Raw genomic sequence first — 15,532 nt, forward strand, 5'->3', positions numbered from 1 at the left:
ATTTGGCGGAGAAAACGACATGGTGGTGTGGCAAATATTGATCCATGAAAAAGGGAATTAATAAATTCTTCCACTTTCACTTTCTCTTTGTTAAAGAAAATCGATGCATGAGAATCATTGTTTTGAAAATCAAATCGGACCGGATCAGTCGGTTCAACCGGTAATCGTTGCCTAGTCCGGTTCAAACTAAATCGGTTGAACCGCTTCTAGTGAACCGGCCAGAACCGTTGAACCGTTCGAACCAGACCGGCTGAAAACTGGGAAAAACCGCCAATTTTGTTTTTTTTTTTTAAAAAATAAACCAAACGACGTCGTTTGTTAAACGAGCCAAGTCGAACTCGAGTATTGCTGAGCTCGACTCAAACTTTAAAAGTAAGCTCAACTCGACTCAAACTCACGGACTAAAAATTATCAAGTTCAACTCGAATTCGAAATATAATATTGAAACTTGAACTCGAAAAGGCTTGAACTAAAAAAAAATTAGAAGCTCGATTGAAGCCTAAAATTCGAGTTTGATTGAAGTGAAAAAATAGTTCACTTTATGCTCACCAAAAGTCTCTATGATTTTGAATGTCAAATTACCTCTATTATTTATAGACGTTAGTTGGGATGCTCTTCTATGTTTCTTAGCCATGTGGGATTGTTTTGTTCTCATATTTTTACTCACTTTTGAGATGTTCTTCTATGTTTCTTAGCCATGTGAGATTGTTTTTAAAAAAAATTAAACTAAACAATATCATTTTATTATGATTTTTTTAGCCCCAAATTTATTTTTTAATTATAGTTATATAATTATATTTATTATTTAATATGTTTTACCTTAAATATTATGTTGTAGTTAATTTGAATCATTTTGTTTCACTTGATTTTATGGTTTTTAACTCATATATGTTATGACTTGCTTTGAATATGACTTGTGATATACAAAATTATTTTTTATTAAATATTTTTGGTATTTTTATTTAATTTTTTAATTATTATGACGTCGTTCGGTTCTTCCGACCGGTCAGACCGATTCGACCGATTAAATCAGTGAACCGATAACATGACCGATTCGCTAATCGATCTGATTCTTAAAACCATGATGAGAATGCATTGAAGAAGGAAAAAAATATCTTTTTTCTATGTAAGCTAAATTTATTTATTTCTCTCTCTCTCTCTCTTCGATTACTTTAGAGGGAAACACGTTCTGTTTGTAATTAAAGTGGCAGGTTCGGTGTTGACCGTTGGGTATGGCAACCAAGTTGTCCAAAAAATTTCCAAATATTATTTTAATTGTTTTATTTTTAACATCTCTCATAAAATGAAAAAAATACCAATCAAATTATGTAATGCAATAATTTTAATCAATTGATTTTAATCAAATTATATCATGCAATAATTTTAATCGATTGATTCAACGATTTCGGTGGTGATAAAAAAATTGTTATTCGTTGAGGTCTCGAATTTGAACATCATGAGTTCTAAGAATATAAATGTTTAATATCAATAATTAAAGTTATGTTTGATCAGATATTACATTACGAAATTCAAATTATTGCAGTTTCATTTAACCTTCCCCAATCCTAAATTGCAACCTTTCTACACCGAAAAGGAAACCACTACAGATGTATATAAATAAACCCTAAATATCAAATCAAATACCCAAACATGTCAACAGAATTCTTCATTCCCAACTAAAATATAAATGCCAAAATATATGTTACATGACAGACACTGAAATTTAACAGGGAAAACATGTCAACTCGAACTCTTAACCAAAACATATGTTATTTGACAGACACATAATTTTAATAAAGGAATTTGGAACAATTTGCCTTTTTTCCCCATTTTCCAATTCAATAACTTCTCAAACAAGGGAAACAATGTCAGTCCATTTATATACATTTTCGAGTTTTTCCCTCTACTTTTTCCATTATTAAGTCGAGCTAAGCAAGCTAAATTGGTATTGGCTTCAAAACTGGGAAATTAGACAAGTTCTTTGTTTCCTTAAACCTGTTTAGCAAACATCATAAGCTTTGTTTGCACCCGCATGTACAGGTTTCCAATTCTTTGTGGAGTTTCTGCAAAGGGAGAGTTATAAATGTTAAACATAAACTCGAAGAAAACACATGTTGGAGTTGAAAGCCATTTTAAACATATTCTAAAGGCAAAGTAGTTTACAACTGACCCCAAATTTAGGACAACTTGATTTGGAGAATGCTTATACTTAACGTTATTATCCACTTTGATTCAATGACTTTTTAACCCATTGATTGAACTTAGTGTGGTAAAAGGAGATATTGTTCTATCTGGAAAACCCGAGTTTGAGCAGCTACGTGAATGCATGAGAGTTGTCAATAGGCTAAGAAAAATTCTGAACGAATACTACCTTGTAATCATCCCAGAATATCTAACTTCAAAAAACAAACTTAATAACTATAAAAGTTATGGTGGGGGAAATTCTCTTCAAGGACAGACCTGTAATTTTATGATAAGAGGGACAACTTATGAAATTTTAAGGGGGACGAATTTATAAAAAGAAAATATCTAAAATATATATAAATTTAAAATTTTTAGGGGTCGTCCCTTCGGTCCATCTCTGTCTCTCTCAATCCCCGCATAGTTTCGTCCCTGCTTGGATTCCAAGCCTTGAAGATACTTTTTTGGCCAAGAGAAGTTAAATTGAATGTACTCTACCATGCACATGCATATCATAGATAGATTCGATGTCACTACCACTGCAAAAATGCAATCTATCATGTGAAGGAGGATCATAATGATGATGTTTGAAACTCAGCATGACATATTTACAAACCTGAACTTCATTTTGAAGACCTTTAATATGCTGCACAGCCAAGTCCAGCATATCTGCGTAGCTTGTTTGCTGCAAGAAGATTTTAAAGATATGTCATTTTTTATTTGAAATAAAATTTTGGACCTTTTTTTCAAGCTAGCTTCAAAACCTTCACAAGGTAATGAATGATTTGAAGCAACATATATATAGATTCAATACAAGGACTAGAATAGAAATATATATGTGATTACCTTATCCATGTTAGGAACAAGCTCCTGTAATTTCTTCAGCTTCCCACTTATTCTTGTTCTTCTCTCCTGTACACATATATGAAGTTTTAATGATGCTCGATTTTATTTATCATTCTTTAGAGGATTAATGCATATTGATACGCTTTCCTCTTGCATGTTAATAACCAACTGTACTGTGTATTACATACCGTGAAGTAGATACAGAATAAGTATTCTATGCACAGAGTGGAATGAAAAAAATTCCACAAGCGAATTCAGGATACATCCATGTGTCCGGTACAAAGAACGGTAAAGTACACGGATGATCTCCGACCTTACTTTGTTGAGTCCCCTGACTATTAAAGTGACAAATGGTCACCTGGCTATTCATATGTTCCAAACTCGTCATTTTTCGTTAAAAAATTGGCAGTCGTATGGGTTGGACGTTAATATGCTAACTGAGATATGATAGTCTTTTGAGATTTTAAGATCAGATTTTATCATATCCCATTCAACAGGTTAATGTTCAGCTCAGACTGTAGTCTATCTTTTAACGGAAAATAACGAGCTTGGAACATATGAATAGTCAGATGACCATTTTGTAATTTTTAATAGTTAGGAGACTCAACTAAGCAATGCCCTATAATCGAGGGACCATTTTGTATTTTCAAATAGTTGGGGGATAAACAAATATCACCCTATAATGGGGATCATTTGTGTATTTTACCTACAAAGAAACAATAACAAAAAAGGACACATGGATGCATCCTAAACCACAGCACCGACAACAGTTGATATGCCTGAAAAATTTTCCATATGTGCAAGGCATATAAGAAAGTTGAACTTTCTGAGACAGAACTTGCAGCTTGATAGAACTGGCTATTCTAAAAGGCTATAGGTTGGTCTTATGAACCTTCACTGACATCTTTAGATTTTGCTAACAATAAACAATTCGATTTCTGAGCAGCTATAGCACCTCTCTTAAATCTTAACTTACTCTTTCAGCAATGCTTCGAGGATGAGTCGCACAGCCACGCTTGGCTCGGATTTTACAAGGCACAGAATCTTCAGGAATATGTAGCAGTTGTTCAACCGTGGCCATCTCAAGTGTTGTTTGGGGCAAGCTAAACTGAAATCAAGATCAAATGGGAACATGAGGTCAATACTGAGAAGTAAATGGCATGATTGTAAAGCACTTTGATATCCATCCATGTGATGACAAGCTAAATCAATGGCGCTACTGTTAGCTGCAAATCATGCTCTTATTTGGCAAACAACCATATTGGGCAAAGAATGAGAAATAAAAGCCTCCTAAAAGTTCATTTTCACGGGAAACAAGCGCCATTAAGTTATTTTTCCATGAATGGTACCTGAGTGTCCAAGGCATTCAGACAGTTGTAAATATCGACATCGATATTTTTAGCCCTCTTGCTTGGTGAGGCAGAAAACACAATGGAGTTTGTATTATCCCATGAATCTATTCCAAAGCCAGCAGCAGCAAATGAATGTGCAGCATTTGGTGGTTACTGTTAGAGTTGACACCATCAACAAGATTCTCAGTTACTTCAGAGATCTGAGAAAGAGAATCTTGTCTAGTGAAACTCAATTGGGACTTCAGCCTTGACACTCCATGACTACCGTTAGCACTGCCTTGAGAGCTATAGTCTCTGTTGCCCATTGTAACACTAAAACCTGCAATGATCATTTTTAGTTTTTTTGCAACATAACATAAACTTCATGTCCAAAACTTTCTGTATCAGACACGTATCCAAATTTGATATTCATGCCCGAGTTCAAAATAGATTAAGAAATATATAGTTTTATTTGAACCAATAGAATCTACAACGCACACATCCTGCAGACTGAGCTACTTGAACTTAAAACCTCTAGAAAGAACAACAATCATTTTAACCAGTGAGGCCACTTGATGGGTATCGTTATTTAAGTGTTAGTTTTAAAAGTAAAATCGTAAACATGCATTCTGATATAAAGTTATTAATATACAGTAAGATCAAACTCCTAAACTCTAAAAAATGGGTATGATATGTGTTTATTTAAATTTCTCTAAAAAAAACATTCATATCCTAGAAAGTCCTTGAATGATTTTATCTTTATTTTCAAATCTCATATTTTATATATAAATGACGTAAAAAATACTTTTTTTTTGAAAAAATAGAACAAAAACAATATAAATAAACTTATAAAATTTAAAAGCATAAACATATACTTTTTTAATAAAGGATTATTTTTTTAAATACTTTAGAATGATTATAATTTATAAGATATATTTATTTAGAATCTTTCTTAATCATTGACAATGCATATATACCTATAAATATAGATGTTAATCAGAATCTCAGAAAGAACAACACCCTTTTTAACTAATGAAACCCTTTTTAACTACTGAAACCGTTTAATGACTTCAAATAACTATCCTTTTGAATGTACGGTTTCATCGAGAAATATATTACTCTTAATTCTTTATTTATTTTTCTAAACCACTTATTATCTATATTTGTATTTAATATTATATTTGGATATGAGAATAAGGAATTATGATTAAAGATCTTTCAAATATAAAATATCTTGAAAAGGAAAAGATAAATTTACCTCTTTAGGTAATGGTGAAGTTAGAATGTTAAGTTTGGAAGATTGAGATGAAATTATAAAATTTATGGAGACCAAAACTAATAACTGTGTTAAACAAAATTAACTTAGACTAATAATTTTTTAGAGGATTAAATAGAATTTTTATTTTTGCTAAGGATTAAAATAGAGGATTAAATCTTGTAAAACAACTATTTGACAGGTTTGGTAGCGATAATCAAAGTTATAAGCATACCTTTCTATAGGAGTCATAATGACTGTGTGTATCCCCTGGATACAAAAATACACAAGGGTTAATAAGATAATATATCACTATGAATGTATATATAGCTAATTTTTTAATACCAAAAGGAAAAAATAGCTATTTCAATACCGTTCATATGCATGGTTCCCACAGAAGCATGCAGAAGTACAACATTAAACCTATCACTCAAGCATTTCTTAAAACACTTGTATTTATTAGCTATGGATATATATTTTGGAGGTGCTAATATTTTCTGCATTGTATTTCCATTTTGCAAACAGCGAGTAAAAAAATGTAAGAAAACAGGGACAAACCAATACTTAGAGGTGTAGTTTACTTTTAACATGCCATGTCTGACCATCGGTAGAGTCAACAAGCATACAAGCATAAAGTGATAAAAAGAAACATAAGGGAAAACAAAGAAATTAGAAGCAAAACTATGGTACCTGAACACCACCGATGCAGAAGAGTACAATCAGCACCCAGAGAAACCATGCCACATGAAAAAGAAGAGTAGCACAGAAAAAACATGCTAATATCACAAAAATTATTGCACCCTTTACAGTAATATCAAGGGTTTCCTTATCACCACCACTCCCTGTTCCAGTATTGGATGGTTCCTAAGGCAACAGAAGGAAAAAGATCACTTAAATTCCTCCAATAATCAGACGTGATGCTAAAATCATAGAAACAAAAAGAAACTGAAGATTCAGATATACTAATATAAGGAAGGGAGAAACTAACATAAAACGGATATGGTTTCTTCACACACAAGAAATACAAGTAACAATAAACCAGTTTTCTTTGAAAGTGCTGAGGTTAGATGAATGAGAACTGAAATTCTACAAGCATCTAAGGTCTTTTGATGTAATTTATGAGTAACATGTCCAAAAGTTTCAGGGTAATTGCTTACAGGGAGACAAGTTAACCATCTATCATACCCACATAATATAACATAAAATAAGATATTTCATATATAAATTACATTTAGAAGTAATTAGTTATTGAGTTAGATGTATCAAAAGAATTTCAATAGTTAAAACTTACAGAACTGCTGAGGCCATTTCATATATAAATTACATTTTGAACCGTGCTTCATCTGTTCAAATTCAGAACTTTTAAAGAAAGCTTTGCATAAAATAAGGATGATGGTGTAGCATCAATTGCATATATATTCTCCTAATTCCTGGCAAAGGACCATAGCTCAAATAGATCTCATTACAGTGTCATGTGTTGAACAGAAAACATTTAATATGCAACAATGGAACGAACACCATTCAACCCATCAAATTGTCATTGTAGATATGAGGAAGTAGAAACTGTAAGGATGCTAATCATGAACATCAACTCATTGGATAATATAAAAATATCTAGAAAAAGAAAAATCTAAGTGTATGACGTCTAGGAGGCCACAAACCAATCAGAGAGAACAGTAACTGAGGACCTCTACGAACATACTTTGGATAAAAAACTGTTATACAAAATCACCTAAACTTTAAAACAGCACAAGTTGATTATGAGCACCAATAGAGACATGTTAGTCAAGCACATTATAACCAATTATTCCCTATCAACAAATATCTCTAGGACACATAAATATACAAAATGCAACTATGAACTTCATATAATGATAGCACTAGATTGTGGCAACCTTCAGTGATGATTCGTCACAGTGTTGATCAGGTTGCTCTGAAGTTCCAAACTCTTGCCAAAGTGAAGCAGTAATAAGAGTGCCAACAGACATTGCCCACAAAATACCACTGAGGCATCCACGATGGAACGAGTTGGTGCATATATAAGAGTTCAACTGCATCAAAAAACTAGCATGATTGGTTTACATGAATCTTCATATTAAAATAAACCTAAAAGATTCAGGATTTTTCATTTAAATATACCCAAAGCTAAAACCAACACGCAAAGACGAACAACAGGTTATAAAAGATCTATAAACCATAGTGCTCTTTTATTTTCATGTAAAAATATAGACAAAATTATCCTTGTAAATGCAAGTGTGGACTATTGCCCCAGGGAAATAGCGAAAGTGTGAACCACAAATAAGAACCAACACAAAAGAAAAACTCAAGAAGAGAACTTAAGTGTGAAACTTGACTAAAGAGCTAGAACCTATAATAGCAACCAAGGTTAAACCCAATGAGAATTAGGCTGTAGGCTTCAGAAGGAAAATACAATAAATAAAGAGAGAGGGACTAAAATATGGACATTAAAATCATGAACCTTGTTCAGGAAAAAAAACGATACAAACTGAAGCACGAAGAAGGGCAACCTGCAATAGCTATTCAAGATATATGACTCTCTCTACCTGTAATTTACTTCTTTTCTTAACTTTCTCTGGCTTATTATTAGCAAGCAGAAAATTCCAGCACCTCAAAGCCTCTGCTAAAAATAACCACATTCAAATCAGACCTGAATTATCTTTCTTACTAAGACATTCTACTCTTAAATCCCCAGTTATATTACTGCCTGCTTGAAAATTCGAGAAAAAAAAGAATACTATTCTAGGGAAAGTTCATGTAAGCTTAAGTTTGCTTTCAAGAAAAAAGCAGAAAGCCATAAATTATATTACAAGTTTATAATTGCAAAATGAAAAACTTATATTAACGGAATGAATTCCGTCATTTATATCTAAACCAAAAATTCTTTATTTACCTGATTAAAGGGTGATAAAATGTTTCTTGAAAATGTTTTGTCAAAAAAAAAGGACAGACATATATTTACACTAAAGTCACTCAATTAAGCCTTAACAGCTTAATCAAATAGTTGCATTCCATCCTAGAACATTACAAACCACTCTTTGAACAGGATATCTTGTTTACAATAATTTAGAAATGATCCATATGCATCTGAAGAACAAAAATAAACGGGGAAAAAAATATCATGTGAGGTCAGAGCTTACCACACTTGTTCGCCATAGTTTTTTTAAGGTCGTCTCCCACAGATTTTGGAACCATCACAACAGGTATCGAAATATTTAAAGGAGTACCATCATCGAACAATCCATATTTTCAACCACTAGACAAATATTGAAAAGAAAGCTTATGTAAGAGACTAATAAACCATTACATCCTTTAATGAAACTGTAACATCCGCAATACCGGGTTAGTGACTAAATTGAAAAGTTTCAGAATTGATGACTAAAGTAGAGAATGAATAATTCAATGATTATTTGAATATATAATGAAGGTTATTTAGTAATTATTAAAGGAAATTAAGGGTATTATGGTCTTTTCCTTTAAAAGATATATTTCCCCCTTTTATAAGAGTGAAAACGTGGGAAGAGAGCTATCTGGAAGCTTTCTTCTTCTTGCTTTCTCTTTCACGTGGGGCTTAGCTACAATAGGTAGTTTAATTTCAGTTGGTTAATTCTTGAGTTTTAAGCTTAGTTTTGATTCTTTGGGTATTAAATAAGCTAAGGAAAGCTATAGATTTAAACAATAAGATAAAGGAATTAAGAAGGAATTTGCAATATGAGTTTTTAAGATGAATTTTGATATGGTATGGTTTTGAAGTTTTATGGATGAATTTGACTTGTCATCAATCTAATTAAGAAGTATGAAGTGTTAGAATTGGAATTAGAAACACATCGAAAATTGTATGATTCTTGAATCTCATATGGAAGATAGGATTTGAGGTTTAAGATGAAATAAATGAATAGATTGGTTTAAGTGGTACTAGAGTTAAGAAAAAAGGGGATGATATATGAAGTGTTTGAGAGGAAATGAAGTAATTTTCGAGTTAAAAATATGATTTATGGGCAAGGGGAATCGGTACCCTTCAAGGGAAACCGATACCCCTTCAAACGAACAACATTTCCAGAATGTCATGAGGGAATCGATACCCCATAGTAGGGAACCGATTCCCCCTAAGGAAAATTGTAAATATTGGTTTAATAAGTTCGTTAGTTGCTAGTATCCAACTACAAGGTGTAGGTATCTAATGATTGCCTCAAAATGTACATTTATGTAGATCTGCGCATAAAGCAATTCCGGAACATTTGGCAAGTAAGATCGATCAAGGGAAAGATAGATTGGAATTGACTAGTGAGGCCAAGGTGAGTGCATACTAGTGACATGTAGTGTTTAATGGAAATAGACTTGCGATGAGTCTATTTCCTAGAGTAATATGCATGAAGTCATAGACATGATTATGTGTTGGTTATAACTATATGTATTATATGTATTACTTGATTGTATGTATGCATGACTAAAGATAATAATATGCTTTGTATATGATATATGATTTATGTAAGATTTTATTAGGTAATAATGGAAGAACATGGAATAAGTTATATGATAGAGTTATAAGAATGAAATGAACATGAGAGAATAAGATAATCAAGTATAAGTCATATGATAAGGTATAAGTGATTATACGAGAAATGTTATGAGACTCTAAGAGAATAGTATGAATTCGAGGCATAAATAAGGATACATAAGTTATATAGAGAAGATTGATAAATTAAAGGAAACTATGGTTTATGTATTAAAGTGAAGAGCTACAAAGTTTTATTAAAGAGTATTGTGGAAGTCATGAGAAATTGAACTAAAATAGATGGTTTATGTGAATAAAAAGGGAAAATGATATAAAATAAGTTATGAAATTATAGGAATATAGAAGATAAGTCGGAGATGTAGGGAAATAAATAGATGTTTATTAAGAGTCATAGGAGAACAAATATATGTAATATGATAATGAAATATAAGATTATGTGGATACATGTTTGAGATAAAATATGTAATAATAGGAAATATGATGAAAGTGAGTTTATAAGAAGTGATATGAACTAGGTAAACATGGGTAACAGTATATGCATAATGGAAACATGAGTTGGACAGTACATAGTGGTATGATTTATTATAGAATTAGTATAATGGAGCTATATGAAAAGATTATAATGAATATATGAAATTGAATTAAGTAAAGAGATTAAATTAGTACCTAAATAAAATACTATTAATGATATATGTTTTAGAAATACGACATAATTTATAATCTAAGGGAACACAAAGAAATGGAGCATAAGGTAGATGATATCCGTTTTATATCTATATGATATATATATCATCAGGTAATATGAAGGACTCTGAAAATTGATATAAGCTATGAGAAAGTGTCTGTGTTTCTATGTGTTATATGAAGCATATATGATCATATGTGAACAAGATATGATATGTATGTTTATATGAATATCTGAGAAATGATCTAAGCTATATGATATGATATATGTGATTATGTGCACTTTGGGATATATGTTATGTGATATGGATCTATGGAACTACTGAGAAAGTATATAAGCTATGTGACATGTAAATGTGACTCATATGAAATATTCTATGTAATTGAACTATGTGTTATGTGAATGATAGTATAAAAGAAAATGCCCATGTTATGTGTCTTGAGAGCTAGGGGTATAGTTGGCATGCCAAGAGTTGAGGGTCTACGCGGTCCTTCGGGACATATATGTATTCTTTGGAACATGTGTGAAGTCTGGTGAGACATACTTGATCCCTAGTATATGTATATGATTCTTAGGAATGATATGTAGTCCTTATGGACATTATTATATGGCACTACGTGTAATTCTACGCGGCACTCCGGTGCAATTCTACGTGGCACTTCGGTGCAATTATATGAGCTGTGGTGACAGCATAGTGCACACCTCTATAGACTCACATATCTATAGTTCTCACATGTGTACATGGCTTTGAAAAGAGAACATAATTTGATATAATGATATGTGTATTTCTCGTGACAGGGTAGAAGTGCATATATGTCTTGGTGATATGAGAACAATGTATGTGATATATGTATATGATTGGTGATATGATGTGTGCATGATATGATATATGTGTGATAGGGGTTATGGTATCTGTTACATATATACATGAATATATGTAAATGATTTGTATAATTTGATAGCATAAAACAGTCATGCATGATTAGTGGGTATGAATTCCATTAATGTGTTTTCTTTATGCCTCACTAAGTCATCGATTTAGCGTGTGAGTGTTTCACACGCAGGTTACAGAAAGTGATTATGGAAGCTGTGAGAGAGCACAGGTCAGCATCTCCCTTACAAGATTTCATCAGAAAATAGATGAGTTAATTGATTTTTGTTATTTGAATATAGTTGGCATGTACTAATTAATTGAGTTAAATATGCTCTGACGATTTTGGTTATTGTGGTCAAATTACGTAACTAAATTGCTTTTACTAAGGAAAGTTTTAAATTTTCTTTGAATTTTGTCAAGAATCAAAGTTTGAAAAGTCAATGGACACTTCGGACTCGTATCCGGGTCGGGTACGGGTTGGGGTGTTACAGAAACGATCCAATTGAAGTTCAAAATAAGTTTAAAATACAAATTTATAACCTTCTTTGTCATTATCACCCAAGGCTGCAGCAACTGCAACTTTGGCCTTAGTTACAAAGTCACAATCACCACGTTTTAGACAAGGCCACAGCGCCAGATAGCTGTAATCAAATATTCTGTCCTGTGCTTAAAAAGGGTAGTGCATTCGGAATTATTCAAAAGTTTAGTAAATTGTCATCTCTTCCACATGTTTAACTCAATCAAACAAGGCATAACTCATAATAATAAATAAACAATGCCAAACAGTTATTGGAGAAGAAAGTTGAAAAAATTGAGAGAAGACAGTAAATGAGACAAAACCTTGAAGAAGAAGTAGTAGAACAGCCAGTTAGGGGATTTGAGAAAACAGGAGTCGATTTGGGACTTTGTTTTTCCTCGGCCAATTTCGCTCCAAAGCTTGCCGTTAACCCAGTCATATATTCACCTTCATCACCATCAATCCATATCCTCACCATGGCCTGCAAGATTTGAACTGAATTATTAAGGAAATAGGGCAAACACACACTATTAACATATCATCTGAATTGTTTTACCGAGAATAACTTTTGTAATTTGCCTAATTCACAACCAACAACGCAAGTTGGTAGCAACAAATATCCCCATTGTCCACGACAAATCCTACGGAAATCAATAACATAATCTATCTATCCACACCAACATTAATTCCAAATTGGGTTTTGGAGAGACTCCTTACGGCGTGACCTCCTAACCCTGTTTGCTCAGAATTTAAACTCTGACCAGTGCTTCGAGCTATTAATCAAGTGCAATTTAATAGAGGGTTGACTACACAAATGATCCCAACTATGATGTTGTTTTATTGAACTACCCGACTATTAAAAGTTATAAATGATCTCTCAATTATAAGATATTACTTTGTTAATTCTTCGACTATTGAAAGTTACAAAATGGTCACCTGACTATTCATATGTTCTAAACTCTTCATTTTTTTTGTTAAAAGATTGACGGTCGATTGAGTTGGACGTTACATGCTAACTGAGATATGATAATCTTTTAAGATTCTAGGATCATACTTTATTATATCATCACATGTTAACATATATCTCAGATCGTAGTTAAATTTTTAACAGAAATTGAAAATATGAATAGTCGTGTGACCATTTATAACTTTTAATAATCGAGGGACTCAACAAAAACACGATCTATAATAAAAGATCATTTTGTAACTTATAATATTCGATGAACTTAACAAATATTGCCCATAATCGAAGGACAACTTGTGTACTTTACCCTTTAATAAAACACAAAGCAAGAGCATTTACCAATGATGTAAATGCCAATAATATTTTTTGGGTAAAGTACATAAATGGTCCATTGACTATAAAATATTGTTTTGTTAAGTCCTTTAACTTTAAAAGTTAGAGTGTTACTTTATTGAGTCACTAGACTATTAAAAGTTATAAAATGATCATTTAACTATTTATTATGTTCCAAACTTATCATTTCCATTAAAAGTTGACGATATTTTGAGCTGAATGTTAACATGTTGACTGTATATGATAAATCTTATCCCAAAATCTCAAACGACTATCATATCTTAGTCATCATGTTAACTTCCAACTTAGACAACCGTCAACCTTTTAACAAAAAGAACGAGTTTGAAATATAATGAATAGTCGAGTGATCATTTTGTAACTTTTAATAATTAAGGGATTTAACAAAGCAACATTCTATAGTCAGAGGATCATCTTGTAACTTTTAATAGTTGAGAGACTTAATAAAAAATATTTATATTCGAGGGATCATTTGTGTACTTTACTATTTTTTTCAAAAAAGGAGATGACAAACAAAATTACTGATTCGATAGCATTGTTACATGAAGGTGATACAACGAAGACAGTAACAACAAATGATAAAACGATAAAAAGTAAAAATGAAAGAGCCGCTGGGATCCGACATCGATTTGGCGGAGAAAACGACATGGTGGTGTGGCAAATATTGATCCATGAAAAAGGGAATTAATAAATTCTTCCACTTTCACTTTCTCTTTGTTAAAGAAAATCGATGCATGAGAATCATTGTTTTGAAAATCAAATCGGACCGGATCAGTCGGTTCAACCGGTATCGTTGCCTAGTCCGGTTCAAACTAAATCGGTTGAACCGCTTCTAGTGAACCGGCAGAACCGTTGAACCGTTCGAACCGGACCGGCTGAAAACTGGGAAAAACCGCCAATTTTGTTTTTTTTTTTTTAAAAAACCAAACGACGTCGTTTGTTAAACGAGCCAAGTCGAACTCGAGTATTGCTGAGCTCGACTCAAACTTTAAAAGTAAGCTCAACTCGACTCAAACTCACGGACTAAAAATTATCAAGTTCAACTCGAATTCGAAATATAATATTGAAACTTGAACTCGAAAAGGCTTGAACTAAAAAAAAATTAGAAGCTCGATTGAAGCCTAAAATTCGAGTTTGATTGAAGTGAAAAAATAGTTCACTTTATGCTCACCAAAAGTCTCATGATTTTGAATGTCAAATTACCTCTATTATTTATAGAAGTTAGTTGGGATGCTCTTCTATGTTTCTTAGCCATGTGGGATTGTTTTGTTCTCATATTTTTACTCACTTTTGGATGTTCTTCTATGTTTCTTAGCCATGTGAGATTGTTTTTTTAAAAAAATTAAACTAAACAATATCATTTTTATGATTTTTTTAGCCCCAAATTTATTTTTTAATTATAGTTATATAATTATATTTATTATTTAATATGTTTTACCTTAAATATTATGTTGTAGTTAATTTGAATCATTTTGTTTCACTTGATTTTATGGTTTTTAACTCATATATGTTATGACTTGCTTTGAATATGACTTGTGATATACAAATTATTTTTTATTAAATATTTTTGATTTTTATTTAATTTTTTAATTATTATGACGTCGTTCGTTCTTCCGACCGGTCAGACGATTCGACCGATTAAATCAGTGAACCGATAACATGACCGATTCGCTAATCGATCTGATTCTTAAAACCATGATGAGAATGCATTGAAGAAGGAAAAAAATCTTTTTTCTATGTAAGCTAAATTTATTTATTTCTCTCTCTCTCTTCATTACTTTAGAGGGAAACACGTTCTGTTTGTAATTAAAGTGACAGGTTCGGTGTTGACCGTTGGGTATGGCAACCAAATTGTCCAGAAAATTTTCAAATATTATTTTAATTGTTTTATTTTTAACATCTCTCATAAAATGAAAAAAATACCAATCAAATTATGTAATGCAATAATTTTAATCAATTGATTTTAATCAAATTATATCATGCAATAATTTTAA

At 32.0% G+C, this 15,532-nt stretch overlaps 1 protein-coding gene across 1 annotated transcript; it reads right to left on the bottom strand.

Moving 5' to 3' along the window:
• Positions 1-1,874: 1,874 nt before the first annotated feature.
• Positions 1,875-4,693, bottom strand: LOC120181819 (transcription factor bHLH128-like). Its single transcript, XM_039186871.1, is given in 6 exon segments — positions 1,875-2,063; positions 2,798-2,866; positions 3,028-3,093; positions 4,004-4,135; positions 4,377-4,525; positions 4,528-4,693. Coding segments are annotated over 6 exon segments (627 nt in total). The 5' UTR covers positions 4,685-4,693; the 3' UTR covers positions 1,875-2,009.
• Positions 4,694-15,532: the final 10,839 nt, after the last annotated feature.

Source organism: Hibiscus syriacus, unplaced genomic scaffold (genome assembly GCF_006381635.1).
Source record: "Hibiscus syriacus cultivar Baekdansim isolate YM2019G1 unplaced genomic scaffold, ASM638163v2 tig00112536_pilon, whole genome shotgun sequence".
In the NCBI taxonomy this organism is placed as follows: Eukaryota; Viridiplantae; Streptophyta; class Magnoliopsida; order Malvales; family Malvaceae; genus Hibiscus; species Hibiscus syriacus.